This window comes from Urocampus carinirostris, chromosome 7 (assembly GCF_059441175.1).
Source record: "Urocampus carinirostris isolate Australia breed hairy pipefish chromosome 7, RoL_Ucar_1.0, whole genome shotgun sequence".
In the NCBI taxonomy this organism is placed as follows: Eukaryota; Metazoa; Chordata; class Actinopteri; order Syngnathiformes; family Syngnathidae; genus Urocampus; species Urocampus carinirostris.
Genome location: NC_142355.1, coordinates 36,745,742 through 36,765,731, shown reverse-complemented (window position 1 = coordinate 36,765,731; position 19,990 = coordinate 36,745,742). Strand labels below are relative to the sequence as shown.

General features: G+C 42.4%; 1 protein-coding gene across 1 annotated transcript; it reads left to right on the top strand.

Annotated features, from left to right (window-relative positions):
- Positions 1–1,628: 1,628 nt before the first annotated feature.
- Positions 1,629–16,381, top strand: syt8 (synaptotagmin VIII). Its single transcript, XM_088340639.1, has 10 exons — positions 1,629–1,752; positions 2,714–2,877; positions 4,988–4,996; positions 5,256–5,345; positions 5,403–5,570; positions 9,317–9,484; positions 10,514–10,631; positions 10,973–11,106; positions 14,186–14,470; positions 16,278–16,381. The coding sequence occupies exons 1-10, from the start codon at positions 1,629–1,631 to the stop codon at positions 16,278–16,280; spliced, it is 1,263 nt and encodes a 420-aa protein (XP_088196765.1). The 3' UTR covers positions 16,281–16,381.
- The last annotated feature ends 3,609 nt before the right edge of the window (positions 16,382–19,990 follow it).

The following is a 19,990-nucleotide window of genomic DNA, read 5'->3' as shown; positions in this document are numbered from 1 at the left end:
GCTTGTTAGTTAGTCTTTGTTTTAAGGGAGATACAGTGTCTGCGAGAGGGGAGCAGGTCAGAAAGGTGTTGGCCTGGGTGAAAATGATTATTAATAACGTGTTGACAATGCTGTCCAGACTGGACATAGCGCAGCCCATGATGTCCTGGGCTGTATAGATGACAGTCTTTAGCTATGTTCCCTCTAAGCTGCGTGTGTACGCAATTGGGCACAAGAAAATGAAATGAAATAATCTGCATTTATATAGCACTTTTCAAGTCAATGAAGACTTCCCAAAGCACTATCTAGCCAGCTCACAAAAATCATGGCTCGAAATTGCTAATAAGAAGCGAATGAAGTCAAAGTTGCAGTGCATGAAGGTAAAAATACAAGGGTTCCCCTGACGTTGTGTTCTAGATGCGGTATTTGGAAGTCAAGGTCGAAGTAGAACGAAGTTGAGTAAAGTCAGTAGAGTTTTTTGAGAACCGGCTTCTTCAGCTCGGCTCACTAAAAAGAACCGGCTCTTTCGGGTCCCAAACGGCTCTTCACGTTGTTTTTGCTTCTTTAATCCCTACACAACCAAATATTATCTAGAATTATGCACAAAATGACTTAAATGAAAAAGTAGTGAAGAGGTGGGAAAAAAAACAAAAGGAGAGAAAAAGAGAAAGAAAGAAGGAACAATTCCGAAAAAATGAAAAAGAAACAAATAAAAGGAAAAAGGAAATGGAGAACAAAAAAGCAAGAAAAAAGTAACAGCTGGGAAAAAATAAACACAATAACATTTTTTTTAATAAAAGGAATTTTAAAAATAAAGTTGAAAAAACAGGGAAAAGCAAGAAAAAGTTTGTGTTCCATTTAAATCATTTTCATCTTTTTGCCAACATAGAACTTCCACTAAAAAATGTAATTAAATACAGTTCTGTATCGTGCAACCAACTAACTAAGCCCCCAAAAATGTTTAGTATTATGCGACAAAAGATACCAGAAAAAAAAGGAAATGGAAATCTTGTGAAAGAATTGTAAAAACAAATGACGTTTGTAGTACCTGCAACCTTTGCAATCGTACATGAGTCAATTAATTCAAAAGTGAAAAATGAGTTTGCATTGCCGGAAACTCTGCAAAATGTAACACGATGTCAAGTTTTGGACATGTTTGATAATGATTTTAGTTGCCACACTTGGGATTGCTGTTGCTCACTGTTGTTTCAATTGTTGCTCACCGACTTTGTGTGAACGCTCAGACCCGTGGAAAATTAGAGGGAACATTGGTCTATAGCAAGCCCAATATGAATATTGAACAAGAAATTAACATAACAGTCAAGACTAGGATTTGTTTGGACTGAAACAGGATCCCTTCCATCAAAAGGGGGAGCTGACCACGTCACTTGACCACCCTGGACCTGGCTTGCAGTCGCCAGGAGAAAACCAGGTCCTCGTCTCGGCCTCATCCGTGAGTCACCTTCATGTTGACTTTGGCAAATGTGCGTGAAAGCTAGAGAAGCAGGGAACACGTTTGTCTTGTTTGACGCTTCCCGCTACGTTGCCTGGGTCGAAGTCAGAACTCTGAAAATTAAGCTTTATCGAGGCTAAATGGAAACCTAATTTTTTTTTTTTCCCGTCTCAGCTCCTGATCTCTCATCTTCAGCATGTCGTTGCTGCTTCCTCGCCCCTCCTTACCGGACATCTCCGACATTTTCGGTACCAACACCATTTTCGGTACCAACACCTCAGCCGGTGACGTCCTGAACCAGATCGTTAAGAAAATCCCGTGTTAGTAAAACGCCCACACAACACACAAAAACACTCACTACGTTATATTTGTACCTGATCCCTTTTGGGATGACTGAACCTTAGATAACGTTTTATATTTACAGAGACAAAGCGAAACTGCTTTGAATATGCCCTCGTGCAGAGGTCAGAAACCTGGGGCTCTGGAGACGCATATTGGTGTCATGATTACAGATATGCCTCACCTTTGCCCTCTCCTTTTGCGGAAACTGCCTCGAACTCTGATTGGCTCTCTATCCCTATTCAAACCCACTCCTTTCTGTCCCCTGTGCTCAGTCCGTCTGCGAACCTCAGTTTACACTAGGCAGGCCTTTTTTTCGACCCTGACTCCAACCTATTTTTTGCTCCTGTCTGTCCCCCGGCTTCGACCCGTTCTTTGATCCTGATCACGTCTACTCTCCCGTCTCGGCTTTCGACCTTTTTTGTCCTCAACCACGTCTACTCTTCTTTCCTGGCTTACGACTCCCGTCCGCCCCCGACCACGTTTTTGCTCTCCTGTCCTGGCCACTGACCCGTTTTTCCGTTCCCGAAACCGCCATCGCTCGCCACGGAATTCCCACTTTCGCGTTCAGAGCGACCTGCCTCCCGCGCCCAGCGATCACCGGATCGTGTGGGCAACACTTTCCTTTCTTCCAATAAAACTGAGAAACAAAACGCAAGTGGGTCCTGTCTCCGTTCTGGTCTTGACAATTGGGCTCATTTCTAACCCCATTTATGCATCCAAAGGTTAAAATATTCACATGTTTACCCCGGAGTTCCTTGTCAAATAGATTTTTGTATTTATTTATTGTGCGATGGTTTTCTTCATGACATTGAATGTACGAATGGATGCATTTTTAACTAACTACATTTTAGTTTAAAAAAGTTGTATGAAAGCAAAAAGACCGTTTCAATCATTGATATCGAAACAGAAATTTGACTCAAAACAATATTGTTTTCTCAGTACCTGAATGGGCCATCTACGTGCTGGCGGTGGGAGGTGCGGCCCTCATCTTTCTCCTGGCGTGCTGCGTGTGCTGCTGCAGAATCCAACGCAAGCTAAGGCGGCGCAAGAGACCGGACGCTCTGGTCAAACTCCCGCTGCACGGCGAAAAAAACGGCACGACAGTGAGAAAAACTGTAACACTTTCCGTTCCTGTCGTTTGCATTTTAGGGCTGCAACATACGATGACTTGAAAAGTTGATAATTTTGGACAGGACGTCGTTGGGCATCGCCCAAAATATACGCAGAGACGAAATATGGCAGAGAGGGAACATCCTTTATTCGGCAACATTCATTCATTCAAGCTACGTTCAAATTCGCCCAAGAGACGCTTGGCTTTTATACTGTGTTGAACAAGATCACGTAATGTTTTTCTCGGAATCGAAAGTATTTTTTCCGGCCTCAGCTCGCTTAGTCAACAACTTGTGATTTCTTGCAATAACATCCTGCCAGATGTCTGCACACAATAGGCTATTGTCAACTCAAAGGCTGCTGATTTACAGTTAATCCACAACAATAATTGTTAGATTTTTCTTAAATTTAGCATGAAGTTGTTTCGATCATGTGGAAAATGCTAATAAACATAAGAAAAATGGGTTGATTAAAAATGTCTTTTATTGAACATGCTTCGGATTCGTACAAAAATAACAAATAGGCACAGTGTTAGGTCAGTAAAAACATTTCTACATAAATAAAACTTGAGTCTATTGTTTAGGGACAGGCAAGTACAAAATGAATTCCAAACAAGTACAGTCATCCCTCATTTTTCACGGGGGTGCTCCGGTAGTCAAAAATTGCCAAGTAGAAAACTTTTATTTATTCTATCTATTATTTATAACTCAAGAACAATCTCAATTTACAGGTTTCATGTATTTGTTTGACAAATACTAGTATTGTGCTTTATAAATCCCCTTTACTTCATATGATACTTCCCCGCCGTCATGTGGACATGATGAAAACTGCATTTACCTTTCGGTTCTCTCCTACAGACACAATTTTTTTCCATTATCAAATATTTTTGTTGAAGCACCAGGAAGCCACAATAGAGCGCTAGGTTAAGTTTAGCGGGATTATAGGTTTAATCTTGTTGGCAATAGAATACCCAGACGCATAAGTGAGCTAAGCGGCTGCTTAAGGCCCCGCAACCACTTGGGGGCCCCCAAGAGTCGTTAACTTTTTTTGGTGCCAACGTTGTCACTTTATGTGTCCACTCAAAAATACTTCTACAGAAATACTACAAAAATACTACACGATAACTATATTACTAAATCAAATCAAATCAAAATATAGTGCTTAAAAACAGGGACGTCATATATTATTTTGCCTTCATTCTGAAAATAGTATAGAATTACTACAAAAATACTACTACAGTAATACCAGATTACAAAATAGTACTACAGAATTATTAACTCCAAAAATACTACAAAAAGACAGTAATATTACAAAAATACAAAAGAAATGGGACAAAAATTCTACTAAAATGCTGCTAAAATACTGCTTTGGAAATACATCAATCATACTTTTACTCAAATGCTAAAAAGATCTAAATACATAGTACAATATAAAAAATTATGAGAGATATATTACTACAAAAATACTACAACTAGAGATTTCCAACAGAAATACTGCACATTACACCTATCGCGATACTACAAAAATTCTCACAAAGATACTACAAAAATAAAACCACTATAAAACTGTACTACAAAAATACTACAGGTATACAACAAACATTCTTATATGGAAATATTACCAAATACAACAGAGATAGTACAAAGAATATAAAAAAACAATAATTATAGAGTATCATAAAGCTACTGTAATAACATAAAAATACAAAGGATATACAACAAAAAAACTACTTTCGAAATACAACAAAGGTATTACAGATATACTAAATAAATACTACTATGGAAATACTACTTAAAAATGACTTCGGAAATACTACAAAAATAGTAAAAATAAAATAAAACTACAGTAACACTACAGAAAATACAGAAATTCAATAAAATCTGACTTCATAAATGCTAAAAAACCTTAAAAAAACACAGTAATACTTCAAAGCTAGATAACAAGTTAAGTGCATAAAACAGGGACGCAATATCCTATTTTGCTCTGGAACATGGAATATGTTCTAGCATGGATGCTAATGATCAAGTAATAGGGGCCCCCAATTCTCATTTTGCTTAGGGCCCCAGGAAGGTGTGGGCTGGTTCTGCCTGTACCTCTGTTCAGCCATTCAGAGTACTGAACACTATGTACATTGAAAATCCACCGAGTAGTGAAACCACGATAATAACCCGGGATACAGCAAAGGAATAACTGTAAGCAATAATACTCGAATCCTATCGAGGCGAATCAGACTCCTTTTCGTTCAAATTTTTAAAATTTAGTACTTGATGTTGACGCCGTCATTTGAGACTGTGTCGCGAGTGAGTTTTAGCAGAGATGGTGCTTATGAAGAGATTCCTAATGTTTTCCCACTCTCATTCATCTGTGTCAGCTGGGTTCGGGTCGCGGTAACTCCGGCGCCACCCAGCAACCGCGAGGAAAACTGCTCTACTCGCTGGAGTTCGACGCCAAACTCTCCGAGGTAACCAAAATCCTATTCGGGCGGCAGGGATGCTCACTTTTCCGTGTTCCCGCCTAGCTGAGGGTGTGCGTGAAGCGAGCCAGCAACCTGAAGGCCATGGATGTGGGAGGAACTTCGGACCCTTACGTCAAGGTCTACCTCCTGCCGGACAAGACCAAGACCTGCGAGACCAAAGTCCTGAAGAACACGCTGGACGCTACCTTCGACGAGACCTTCAACTTCCAGGTACCGCCTACGACACGGGTCACCCACCTTTTTGATGCGAAGGGCTGCGAGGTTGATTCATGTTCCGAAAACAACACTTATCATGTTTCCGTGTTATAACCAGGTTGTGAAGTTGTGAATTAACATAGGCCTAGTCAATCACTAAAACAAATGTCCTAGAAAATCACAATAAATCACTGGTGAGCTATTTTTATAACCTGTCAGTGGGTTAACCAGGTGTTTTGAGGTGGCTACGTGTGTCACAACCAGAACAGGACCCACTTGCGAGACGTTTACCACAAGTTTTATTGAAAGAGAGAGGAAGGGCTGCGCCAGACATGGGCAAACTACGGCCCGCGGGCCATATACGGCCCGTTGGTCTTTTTAATCCGGCCCGCCAAACATATCCCAGTTATATCTAAATATACCGGCAAACCTTTTTCATTTACCTTCCCCGGTAATGCCCTCATTTCACCAATAGATGGCGCGTTTGAGCATTTGCCCACTTTTCTTCGCGGTTAAGCTTTTCCCAGCAGAAGCACTCTCCTTGGTTTCCGCGGTAAAGCTTTCCCCCTTCTAAAAACAAACATGAGTTTATCAAAGAAAAGAAAAGTCGACAGTGAGTGCCGAGTTTTTGAACCTGAATGGACAACAAAATATTTTTCCAAAAAAGTCCAATCAAAGGCTGTAAGATTCGCGGTTTTTAAGGAGTGTCGCGGTTTTTAAGGAGTACAATATTAGCCGTCACTTCGCTATGAAGCATTCCAATTATGCCAGCAAGCTGTCGGCGCAAGAAAGGGCAGCTACTACCAAGGCAAGCTTTTTGCTCCTAATTTTTATCCGAGGAATAAATGACAGCTTTGAGATGACGGAGGAGTTTTTGACCATGGAGTCCCTGAAGGGAACAACGCGGGGAGAGGACTTGTATGACCAGGTTTCTGCAATCGAGAAACATAAACTACCTTGGAGTAAACTTGCCAATGTCACGACGGACAGATCACCAAATTTATCAGAAAAAAACGTTGGGCTGCTGAAATGATTCCAGCATAAAGTGAAAGAGGAAAACCCTAAACTGGATGCTATTTTCCTTCACTGTATTATCCATCAGGAATCACTTTGCAAGTCTGTATTACAGCTTAGTCATGTTGCAAATCCAGTTGTAAAACTATGCGTGAGGGGACTCCATCATCGTCAGTTCATCATGTTCCTGGAGGATATTGATGTGGATCATCAGGACTTACTTTACCACTCTCGTGTCCGTTGGTTAAGTTTTGGAAAAGTGTTTCAACGCGTTTGGAACCTGAAAGAGGAGATCGGCGCATTTTTAGAGTTCAATGAGAAATCTGACGAATTTCCTGAGCTACGAGACCAGAACTGGCTTTGTGATTTTGCATTTGCTGTGGATGTATTTTCACACTTGAATGAGCTGAATGTGAAACTGCAGGCGAAAGATCAGTCTGTGCACGACATTTACAAACATGTTACAGCGTTCAAATCTCAGCTCATTTTTTCTCCAGTAAAGTTGCAAACACATCCTTCACTCATTTCGCCACACTTGACACTCAGAAAGAGGCCACGCGATATACAAAGAAATACAGAAAATCACTGGATGACCTGCACAGAGAATTCAGTCGCCGGTTCTCTGATTTTGAAAACATTGATGAGTCACTTCAGTTCGTGTCTTGGCCCTTCTCACAAGACCCTGAAACAGGCCCACATGAGGTGCAATTGGAACTGATCGATAGTCAGTCTGACGCCACCTTGAAGGAAAAGTTCACTCTTAAACTTAACGACTTTTATGCTTCACTGAAGGAAGCCACCTTTCCAAACCTACGGAGGACAGCACAGAAGATGCTGGCCTTGTTTGGCTCGAGCTATGTATGTGAGGAGACATTCAGTGTTATGAACATGAAAAAAGTCCGTCACAGATCCAGGATAACTGACCAACACCTTGGATCTATCCTGAAAATCGCCACAACAAAACTTACTCCTGACTTTGATGCACTGACAAAACAGGGAGATCAACAACACTGTTCCCACTGAAACTGATGGTGAGTTTTCCTGCTGTGTTTATTCAACTGAAATGTAAGTAAATGAATCATTAATAGGTCAAATCCTGTATGTAATTCATATAACACTGAATCCATCTGTTTTTGGCTCAGCCCCTCTGTCAAATTTTAGAACTCACTGTGGCCCTCGAGTCAAAAAGTTTGCCCACCCCCGGCCTGCGCCCACGATTGGGTGCGGGAAGCAAGTCGTTCTCGTACTCTGATTGTGATCCGAACCCGGAAGTGTTCTGTAAGCGAGCGATGGGGCTGTCAGGGGCGGAAAACTGGCCGGTAGCCGGGACTGGGAGAGCAAGACGTGGTCGGGGTTGAAAACGAGTCGTAAACCGGGACGGGAGAGCAGACGTGGTCTGGATCAAAACAGGTCGTAGCAGGAGACAAACAGGAGCAAAAAACGGGACAGGCGTGAGTCAGGGTCAAAAAAGGCTTGGCTAGTATATACGGAGATTCGCAGACGGACTGACCATGGGGGACAGACAGGAATAGGTTCAAATACTGACAGGGAGCCGATCAAAACCCGCGGCAGTTGGTGCCAAAAGAGCAGGCACAGCTGAGTCACATCATGGTGCCATCATCTACCATGTTGGAGACCTGACCTACAAGATCACGCTTATGCCAATTTAACTCCTTCTTGACCCATCTCCTAAAAGTAAATGTTTCTGACTTTCATCATACTGTACAGTGAAACTTTGCTACGCTTTACTTGGTTCCGTTACTTCACTAATTTGCATTGTGTTCTGCATTCTGATTGGCTAAACAGACTCTTGCGTTTTCTCCAATCTGTATCAATAATGTTGCACGTACAAATTCAAGTTTCTCCAAAACCCGCCTGGTCTACAAAACGTTCTGGCCCGACAAAGTTATTAAATTGAATTGTCTCGAAGATGCCTGTCTGCTATCCGTTGACATCACGGCTGAATAAACATGATGATATGCTATTGGCTGAACTACATCCCACAATGCCTTTCAGATTCTTCGTTTGGCTAGGAATCTACAGCGATACATTATTGTATTTTTTGTACTGTATTTTTTCACTCTGGGTTCAGGGTTTGCAGTGATGCTAAAGGAAGAAGCAAAATCAGGATAACCATGGAAACAAAGCTTGAAGCTATCAATAAATACTAAGAAAGAATATGACTGTAACCAATCGACAATAAAGACTATGATTAAAAATTAAGTAATTAACGCAAGGAATTCTTCTTTAGGCATGATCATTGCAAGTAAAAGTTTTAAGATTCACCCCCCTGCATCCACCTGCTACTCCACTCAACCAACTCAAGTAACGTCACACCATAGGTCAATTAAATTTGATTTTTCCTTTAGATGTATATCTATTAATGTTACTTAATCCGATACTGTACACATAAATTACACATAACTATTACTTATGAAATACTATTTTGTCATCTTTGTTTTTATCTGGAGTACCAAGGGTTTGGAAGACATTAGCTCTACATTCGTATAGGTTTCTATCCCTCGCTATACAGCAATTTCGCTAGAACCGATTCCTATCGTATCACGATATCGGGGTTTACTGTACCGCTCTTTAGACATACTAATGCTAATTTTTGCCAGAGCTCCATGTAGGCGTAGATAGTATTTCAGACTGCTATGATATAAAGCTCCAGAATTTCATCTACCTGTAAATAAGAAATTAAGACTCTAATTTGACAGTTTCTACTATGTTTTTTTTCTCGAGAGATCTCCAAGGCGAACTTGGCAAAATCGACGGCAGTCCTTCAGGTTTTCGACTTTGACCGCTTGTCCAAAAACGACATCATCGGGGAGCTGCGTCTAAAACTGGAAGACGTGGACTGGAATCACGTCATTGAAGAATGGCGGGATCTTCAAGAACCTGCCGACTTGGAGGTCATTGAAAAGATTTTGAAATCTTCTTGAGACAAATTTGAGCACTCCAACTGCAAATTTAAATGGAATATCAGAATACTTTTTTTTTGTTATACAAAAACCACCTGTCAGGAGGTGTCAAACGGACCCAAGCGCGGTCACAAAAGATGTATGTGGTCTAACCCCCCTAGAAGGGGCATTTATTCTAACAGCAACAACAAAAAAATTTACTGGCGAGAAGGGGATGTGTGATGGAGATAGCAGAGAAGGAGATTTGAGAGGGGATCTCTTGGGAATACCTTTAAGAAGACCTGAAGTGGCAGGCCTTGAGACAAAGAGGGAAACGTTTAGAGGGAGACTTGAGAGTGGATCTTGCGGTTGAAAGAATTTGTTGTGGACTGTGGATGATAACTAATGATAAGTATGTAAGTATCTGGTGAAAGTCGTGGGATGACGTTGTTGCAAGAGGTCACTAGCTAATATGCTGAAGGAGCCGGGGCGGATGACCTTCACGAGGTATTTTAACTTTATTTGAGAACACTATAAAAGCCAATGTTGAACGTCTGGAACTTTGAACGTGTCCCAAATGCAATAAAGCGTGTTCCCTTTTCGCCATATCTCCTCTCTGCGTATATTTTGGGGCGACGCCCAACGACGTTCTCTCCAAAATAAGTGGCGCCCAACATGGGCCTTGAAAAGGAGACGTGGGAATACCTTTAGGAGGAGGGTTGGAGTGACAGGTCTTGGAGTGGAGAAACTGGAACATGGAGTGAAATGAAGGAGGAGGTCGGGGGAGGCAAAACTTCTCATTTTCGTGACTGAAAGTCTTCAGAACTTAACCTGTTAAGCAAAGTGAGGTTGGAGCCCCGAGGAATTTAAAGCACGAATGGCCAATTGTCAAAATAGAAACACCTGGAGAGAGGAAAAGTGAAGATTGGAAAATGGGATAAAGCTGCCATCTTATGGGGATAAGAGGGACTGCAGGGACCAAATCCTGACATGATCGATGCCTTCTTTGGATATTAATTGCCTTTTTTTCTGCTGAAGCAGGACGAGAACTTAGGAGACATCTGCCTGTCCCTCCGCTACGTTCCAACGTCCAGCAAACTGACTGTGGTCATCCTGGAGGCCAAGAACCTCAAGAGCACCGATTTGGACGGAAACTCTGGTGCGTAGCAGTGATTGGGTCTTCACTCCTTTCTTGTGTTTCAGTTCTATAGAGTTCTGGTCCAACTGGGTTTTAGAACATGTTACTATAATTCAGTGCCTCTCAATTATTTTCTGTCATGCTTCCCCCCAGAAGAAGAAATTTACTTTTCACAGATCTAGTGAGAATAATTCTCGTAAAATCATTTTAAGCATTTAAGATGATTATTTTGCAATTGATAACATTTTTTTTAAAGTGTGGATTTAAAAAAAATGTTGTATTTTAACCTTAAAATCAATTTTGGAACGACATATTTTGTGGAAGCCATTTTCCATCCCGCCATGCTTCACCCCATCCTATAGATCCCTACGTGAAGTTGCAGCTCTCTCTGGACAAGCGCAAATGGAAGAAAAAGAAAACCTCCGTAAAGAAGAACACGCTCAACCCGTACTACAACGAGGCCTTCGTCTTCAAAGTCACCATGGCGCAGATCCAGGTGAGGCGGCGCTGCCCTCCGCCTCTATCCGTCTTGATGTCTTTGTGTTGAGAGGGATTCCCAAATTCTAAAATGTACCAAACGTGAGAATATAGTACATGTTTTTATATGTCGTTGGTATATTCCGATTATTTTTCCCGAGTTTTGAAGACAGTCTGTCTCGTCTCTGACGTCACATGAGGAACACCAGCACCCTAGCGAGCCAGTCAACCATATGATTTACATGTTAATTAGGCAAAAGGTTTTTAAGTCATTCGAGCCCAGTTTTGCTAGTTTTTGTGGAGAATGAGTAGGCGTTGTGTCGCAGATTGTAGAACAAATGGCAAGCAGCCAAAATAACACACAGAAAGCCAACAGGTGCTAAACCAGCCGGGACACGGCAGGCTAGCCGGCTGCTAAAAATGACTAACTGGGACCAATTGGAGGAAAAACAGAAGGCTTGCTGTCCAAAAGCATGCAGTAGGTAGCCAAAATAACAGGGAGCCAACAACAAATAAAAACATTACAGCAACAGACACAAACCAAGATGCAAATATACTAAATGATCATGGCAGGCCAGTGGGATACCATGGAGCAGTGTTTTTCAACCAGCCATTATTTAGTATTTTTGCTATCTTCAGACGAGGAACTGTAATAGTCTTCCGTATCAGTAGGTGGCAGTAGATTTTTATACTTTTTATGTACTAGTCTGCTCTTGAGGTAGCACAGTACATTTAATAACTTAATTTGTTTAACAAAGCGGTTTAAAATTGCAATGTAGAAATAAAAACATAAATAAAGCACATCATTCTTTTTTATTTTAAGTATCATTTTTTTATATATTATCTGCTTATAAGGTAGTACAGTGAAATATTTGACATAACTTCATTTTCAAACATTTTCGACGGACGGTGTGCCTCTTTTTCATAAATAAAAGTGTACCTTGGTTCGAAAAGGGTTGAAAAACACTGCCATAGAGGATGAACCAAAACTGATCAGCGGAAAAAAACGAGAGGCTGACTGACTGAAAACATACAGTAAGCAGTCAGGATAACCTTAACCCAACGACAAAAAAAACTATCGCAGCGGCAACAAACGCGAACCCGCGGCAGGGAAGCCAGCTAGCCGACTGCTGACGGGGCTAACATAGACCAAACAAAACTGGAAGCCTTCGGGAGCCCGCACGCTCACGGGGAGCTATTTGGACAATAGTATATTAGTTGCAAGACATGCTGCGAAAAACAAGAAAGGAAAAGTCACAATCACGTACCTAAAAGGAGACAAAGGCAAAAAAAGAACACACGCTGTACACGACAGCAGGTGGAGAGCTGAGGAGGCTGCGACCCAGCAAGGCAGCTGGTCCAGATGGAGTAGCTCCCGACTGCTGAAAGCCTGTGCGTCGGAGCTGGGAGACCCTCTACAGCGCATCTTCAACCTGAGCCTTGAACAGGGGAGGGTCCCTCAGCTGTGGAAAACATCCTGCATCATCCCAGTCCCAAAGAAATCAAGACCTGAGGAACTTTACGACTTCAGGCCGGTCGCTCTGAATCACATGTGATGAAAACCATGGAGCGGTTGCTGCTGCACCACCTGAGGCTACTAGTCCGTCACGCCATCGACCCTCTGCAATTTGCTTACCAGGAGAAGGTGGGAGTGGAGGAGGCTATAGTATACATGTTACACCGATCCCTCTCTCACCTGGATAGGGCTAAGGGGGCTGTGAGGATTACATTTTTGGACTTCTCCAGTGCCTTCAATACCATACAGCCTCTGCTACTGAGTAGGAAACTGACAGAGATGGGAGTTAGCTTACACCTTGTAGAATGGATTACGGACTACCTGACAGGCAGACCCCAGTATGTGAAACAGGGGGGCTGTACATCGGACACTGTGGTTAGCAGCACAGGATCTCCGCAGGGGACCGTGCTCTCTCCTTTCCTATTCACTCTGTATACATCGGACTTTAAGTACAACTCTGAGTCCTGCCATGTGCAAAAGTTTGCCGATGACACTGCGATCGTGGGATGTATCAGAAATGGGCAGGAGGAGGAGTACAGGAAATTGATTCAGGACTTTGTCCGATGGAACGACGCAAACCACCTGCACCTGAACACCACCAAGACCAGGGAGACGGTGGTGGACTTCAGGAGAACTAGAACTCACCCGGTTCCTGTAACCATCAAAAGAGAATGTGTAGAATTTGTCCAGACCTACAAATACCTGGGTGTGCAGCTGGACAACAAACTGGACTGGACTGCCAACACAGAAGCTCTATGTAGGAAAGGCCAAAGCCGACTTTACTTCCTCAGAAGGCTGGCCTCCTTCAAAATCTGCAAAAAGCTCCTGAAAATATTCTATGAGACAGTTGTGGCGAGCGCCCTCTTCTATGCGGCAGCTTGTTGGGGAGGCAGCGTCATGAAGAAGGATGCCTCTCGTCTCAATAAACTGGCTAGAAAAGCGAGCTCTGTTGTGGGCACAGAGCTGGACAGCCTGACAACAGTAGCTGAGAGACGGGCACTGGAAAAGCTGCGGTCAATCATGGACAATCCATCGCATCCACTACACAGCATTATCTCCAGACAGAAGAGCAGTTTCAGCGACAGACTGCTGTCACTGTCTCGTACCACGGACAGACTGAAGAGATCTTTTCTTCCTCATGCCATGAGGCTCTTTAACTCTACCCGGCAGAGTAAAAGCCCACATTAAACCACACACCCTACATTGCATATTGCCGAATGTTATTGCAATATGTATTCTGTGTAGCACTAATTAGATATTATATATAACACGCTACAGTGGGCATTTCACGTCACATTGGGTATTTGTATATTGTATTCTTTTTGCTTTACTATTGTATTGTTCTCAGTTCAGGGATGCTGCTGGAAATGTGAATTTCCCTGCTAGGATGAATAAAGTATCTATCTATCTATCTCTATCTTGTTGTCAACCAGTGACGTCACAGCTCTGGGGGATATAGGGTCAAACTATCTGCTCTGAAATCTACGTTTTCGAGATCCATGGCGCCTGGAAAATTTCGGAACGCTACACCTCTGTGCCTCATTGAAAGATAAAAAAGGGTCTTTTATAATCCCTTTAACAGCGCGTCAACCTGGTGATCTCGGTGTGGGACCACGACCCATTGACGCCCAACGACCCTACGGGTAAGATCTTCCTGGGTTGCGATGCTTCAGGAAACCAGTTGAAGCATTGGGCCGACATGCTAGCTAACCCTCGCCGGCCGGTGGCTCAATGGCACTCCCTGCTGTCGGCGCAGCAAGTAAACGCAACACTCGCCCTCAAAAGGAAGATACCCCTCGCCCACAATTTGCCCTTCCTGGCCTCCGCCTTGAGGGCGGGGGCGGGGGCGGACCCTCGCCTGGATGAGGTACAAAGATCAACGCGATGTTAATGCATTTTGTCAAAATCAAAGATGTTTGCTTTCGGCTAATTGATGCTAATTGGCGTCGTATTACCAGTTGCAATGGTTTTAAAGTTCCAGTGTCTACAATGTAGTGACACCTAGTGGTTTCAAAATCCTTTTTTTTTCCTATACAATTTATATATATTTATATATTGACTTGACTATAGCTAAGCCCTGCATGTGATGGTCAGAGTTTTATATTTCAGGCATCCTTTGATTTTTTTTCCCCCCTGTTTCCTTCTCTAGCCCTTCATATTAGCCAATTGGTCGCAGACCCGCTATTGTTAGCTGCTCCTGTTTCGTCCTTCAATGAAACTCTTCTTTCACAGCTCAGTTACGTGATTCAGACATTGTCCACTTTTCCAGCTGTTTACTTTTCTAGCCCCTCATATGCACTTGGCAGATGACCATAGATCGCAGCTGTTTTAAGCTGCTCCTGCTTTGTCTTTCAATGACACTCGCTTTCCATGGCTCAGTTTCGTGATTCAGGCATCTTCCACTTTTCCAACGGTTTCCTTCTCTAGCCACTCATTTGCTGCCGACTACGACTTGGTGCCCCGAATATTGTTGTTTTTAATTTCCCCTGCTTCATCTTTCAATGACACTTTCCTTTGACAGTTCAGTTTCGTGAATCAGACATCTTCCTCTTTTTCCGCTGTTTCCTTCTCTAGTCACTCATGTTAGGCTCTTCACTGCTAGTTATGGCTTACACATCTCTAGTTATTGTTCCTGCTTCATCCTTTAGGGTCACCCGTCTTCAAAAGTTGCTCACGCAAGCAAATATCGCTGAGTACTGTGATTCAGGCATCTTCTGCTAATTCCCCACTGTTTACTTCTCTAGTCACTCCTATTAGCCGCTTTATCTGTAGGCTATGACTTGCTACTCGATGCTCTTCTTATTGTAAGTTGCTCCTCCTTCATCATTCAGTGTCACTTGACTTTTGTGGCTGCTCATGCGAGCAGACAGTACCGAGTCCTGTGTTTCTGGCATCTTTTAGTTTTTTTCCCCACTGTTTCTTGCTCTAGTCACTCGCGTTAGCCACTTTGCTGGAAACTGTGGCTAGCTGCTATCAAGAATGTTAGCTGCTCCTGCCTATGTGCTTGGTTATCAATCGCCTGGCAATGCTGGTCAGGCAAGCGGACATTGCCAAGGAAAAGTCAGGCATATTCCCATTTTTCTCCACGGTTTCCTTCTCTAACCACCTACTTGAGTCATTTGGATGCAAGCTGCAGATCCCTGATAGACGTTATTGTCATTGTTAACCGCGCCTATTTTTTCTTTTGTTGTCACTTGCCTGCCACGACTGGTCATGCAACCGATAGTACCGAGTTCGGGATTCAGGCATCTTCTGCTTTATTTTCCCAACTAATTCCTTCTCTAGTCACTCACATTAGTTATTTGGCTGCAGGTTATGGCTCACCCCTCTCTGTCATTTCTAGTAGATACTGCTAACTGTTTCAGTGTCACTCGCCTTTTACAACGGAACCCTGCCAGCAAGTCCTGTTTGACTTTTTTCCACTGTTTCTTTCTCTGGCCACTCATGTCAGCTATGACAAACTCAGCTATTAGCTTTTCTCCAGCTCGCTCAATCTTTTGTTTGTTGCAGTCGCTGGCTGAAATTTACCCTTGCTCGTTCAAAGCTACACCGAGTTTTAGTCATGAATTATTACACACTGTCACTTTAATAAAGCTAGGAGTACTAGTAACGTAATGAAGGGAGTGATGATAAAAGTGAGCCGGAATAATTCCTACTCGTTTTGCCGTCCCCAGTGAGTCCTTGAAGCAATCAAGCTGTGCTGCTGAGTCGACCACTTAGTCATGCTGCCGCTGCTGCTTGAATTCTCCCGAGAGCGCCCTAGCATCGCTAATCATCCGCCCGCACTGCCGCCGGAAGACTGAGGGGGCGCCAAATACAACGGAGGATATCGACAACTACAATGTAGTCAAAGTTCTTTTTGTTGTTCGAGAAAATGACGCCGTCGCAATGACGATTAGCAACAAAACCTGGGTTACGGAGACCTCACTTTGAGGATTATTTTATTCTTATTTTACGAAAGAAACGAGATAATATATCTTAAATAAATATAAAACAGGAAACGGTGAAATATTTGCATGAAAAAAGCAGTCAAATACAACAATATAGTCCATAAAATTGTCCTTAAGTTACAAATTTTTAACATTATAATTTGGAATAAGATCATATTTTTGGCCCCACTTTCTGCATTTTCCCAACTGTCGACCATCGACAACAAAAAATTGGACGTAGCCCAAAACACAACAAATTATGCTATGTCTCTAAAATGCCTGTCTGCTATTGGTCGGCGTCATCGAAAACTGTGGTCTTCTATTGGTTTGCGTCATGGCATAATGCATAATGCTGATCTTCTATAGGCTGAACTACCTCCCACAATGCCTTTCTCTCTGTTTGTTCAGTTCCCGAATTTCACAAACTTACATTTGTTAGGCTTTGGTTCCCAAGACTTGCAGTGATGCTAAAGGGAGAAGAAAAAAACATGATAGCTTGAGATAACAAAGTACGTGACCATCGCTAATGAATATAACTGTGACCAATCAACAATTGGGACAATTATTAAGAGTAAGGAGGTGATAGAAGCAACATGTCTTGAGGTTTTCATGACAATCCTTGCAAGTTTAAGTTTTGAAATCAGTTTTGATTTTGAATCCGCCAGTTCCTCCCACCTCTTTGCATACACCTGCCACTCCACTCTACCAGCTCAAGCACGTCCCACCAAGAGTATACAAAACGTCATTTTTTTCCTTTCATTTTGTATTTTTTTATAATGTCATACTGCTATTTGAATGTTTTTTGTCTGGGGTACCTGGGTTTCGGAAGGCTTTAGCCAATTCCTCAGGTTCCTATCCCCCGCTATACAGCCATTTCACCTTGCGATCCCCACCTCAGAACAAATTTGAGTTGCATCCCAGGGTCTACTCTATTGTACCTTTTAAAACCTACCTTGTGTTTGAAATGTACCGGTGGAATGGGACTTTTTCGAATAAAATGGACGTTTGAATGTCAAGCCTGGTGATATGTATTGTATATTATGAAACTTGAATGTTCCAACCCAACATGAAAATCATGTATGCAATGTGTCACATGCAAAGAATAATAACTATCAATTTCCTTCTGAGTAATTGTAGCAAAAAAGCCTCACGCAAATGAAAAAAAAAAGAGAAATCGAGAGGCCTGTGTGTTAATTGTGATGCTTGACAAAGGCACTCGAGGAGGATGAGTGGCGACATCAGGTTACCAGGTTACCGGCGGTCCAATGAGCAAGGAAGGAGCAGAGAAAGGTAAGAAAAAGACTACATAAGACTCTTCGGGCAACCAGTGGATTCAACGACAAGCTGCAACTGTGAGTTTTGCCTTTTCCATCATTTTTAGAATATTTTCTTTCGATCAAATCTTTATTTTCAACTTCCTTTCAGTTGCTAAAGAATGATTGCTTGTGTTTGTTTATATTTAAAAGGACAGTGTGTATTATTTCACTCAATGTCACTGTGTAGTGTAGTGCCGGGGTGTCAAACATGCAGGCTGTGAGGCAAGGGTTTTGCACGGCACACAAGACAATTCTTAAGGAGCGCAAGAGAAAAATGAGCTGCAATTAGTCCAATTGATGTCACAAAAGCCAGGCGCCACTCACAAAATTCTACAGCTGTATTTCTTTGTCTTGTTTTTTTTCTGTCTTTTTCTTCATGTTCTTTCTCTTTTTGTCATCTTTGTCTTTATTTCTCTTTCTTGCTATCTTTCTTTCTGTTTCCTTTCTCTCCCTCTTGCTCTCTATTTAGTATCTCTTTCCTTTTCCCTTTCTCTCTTTTCCCTTGTTCTCCCTTTTCCTCTCTTTTTCTATTTCCCTGTTTCTTTCCCTCCCTTCTTTTTTCTTCATTTCATTCTCTATATTTTCTCTTCTTTCTTCGCTTTCTTTATTTCTTATCTATGTTTTTCCTTCCCTCTTTTTTTTCTCTCTCGCTGTCTCTGTCTCTCATTGTTGTTTTGTCTTTTTTCTATCTTTTGTTCTGTCTCACACTTCTCTTTCTTTCACTCTTTGTCTCTTTTTTTCTTTGTCTTTCTCTTCCTCTATTTGTATGTCTTTCTTTGGTTTTCTGTCTCCTCTCACACTTTCCTTCTCACTATTTCTCTTTGATTTCTCATTTTCTTGCTCTTTCTCACAATATTTCTCTTTCTTCCTTTTGTTCTCTCCCTCGCTCTTTCTTTCTCTTTCTCCCTATTTCTCCCTATTTCTGTTGCTCGCTCTTTCTTTCACATTCTTTCTTTCCGTGTCTCCCTCACTCTCTTTTTCTGTCTTTCTTTCCCTTTAATCTTCTAGTCCGGCCCCTGCGAGTATTCTTTTCTACCGTGTGGTTCCTGAGCTCAAAAGAGTTTGACAACCCTGGTGTATTGCAACTGAAAACAAGTGCTAAAAAATCACAAGGGGGAATACAAAGTACAACATTTTTCTTCTCATTCGTTTTGCCTTTCACAAGGTTTTTGGGGAGAACCGATAACAGAAAGATGGCCGACAAATATGTCAGTTCCTTCTGGTTGAGCTTCATGTTATGTAAAGTGAATCACAGTTGACGGATCCCTGAACCGCATGGGTGGTTGGGGCACCAATGGGGACGCAACTCTGGACAGCTTTCTCCACTGTTGACGGTTCCTGGCCTGTTTTTGATCGTAGCAAAGTTGACACCAGTCAATTTCTTAATGTTGTCTGCTCAGTTCTTTTCGGTCTTCCTGTCCCTTTGTACTGTGCCCTGGAGAATGATCTTGGTCAGTTCTTATGATTTTGTAAGGTGACCATACTGCTGAAGATTCCCTCTGGACACAGTTGACAACCGTTCTTCGTATTGTCCAATGTGCCCTCCGGTGGTGTTGCACTCCGTTTTGTTTGTCACATGTGCCAAGTACTTGATGCCTGGAAGTTTCCTGTAGCATGACATCTCCAAGGCCTGGATTTTCTTTTCGAGTTGTATTGTGAGAGTCCATGTCTCGCAAGCGTAGAGGATGATGGAAGTAACCGGTTCTTGCATGAGTCTGATCTTTGATTTCACTGTTATGTTCTTGTCCCTCCAAATGGGTTTAGGTCTGGCAAATACAGCTGTGGTTTGTGCTACCCTGGCCATGATTTCTGGTTCTGACCCTTCTCCTGATTTGACAGTGCCAATAAAATTTAATTTGGTGATATGTTCTAGTTATCTGTGGTTGATGGTGATGTTTGTGGTGACACTTTTGTGATTGTTGGTCATTACTTTGTTTTTCCTGTGCTGATTTCCATCCCATACTGGGTTGATGCTTTGTCCAGGCGATTCACCAGATCTCTGAGTTCCTGTTCTTCTGCTGCCAGTCCACCAATGTCATCAGCAAAACTGAGGCTAGTGATGTGTCCCCCAATACTGACTGTACCTTCATGTTGCTCCAGAGCTTCGGACTTGGTCCTCTCCAGGATGATGTTGAATTATGT

Coding starts and splice junctions, on each gene's coding strand:
- syt8 (XM_088340639.1), top strand. CDS start 1,629: ATGTCGTTGCTGCTTCCTCGCCCCTCCTTACCGGACATCTCCGACATT. Junction 9,485..10,513: donor AAGAACCTGCCGACTTGGAG/GTCATTGAAAAG, acceptor CTGCTGAAGCAG/GACGAGAACTTAGGAGACAT. Junction 10,632..10,972: donor CGATTTGGACGGAAACTCTG/GTGCGTAGCAGT, acceptor CCCATCCTATAG/ATCCCTACGTGAAGTTGCAG.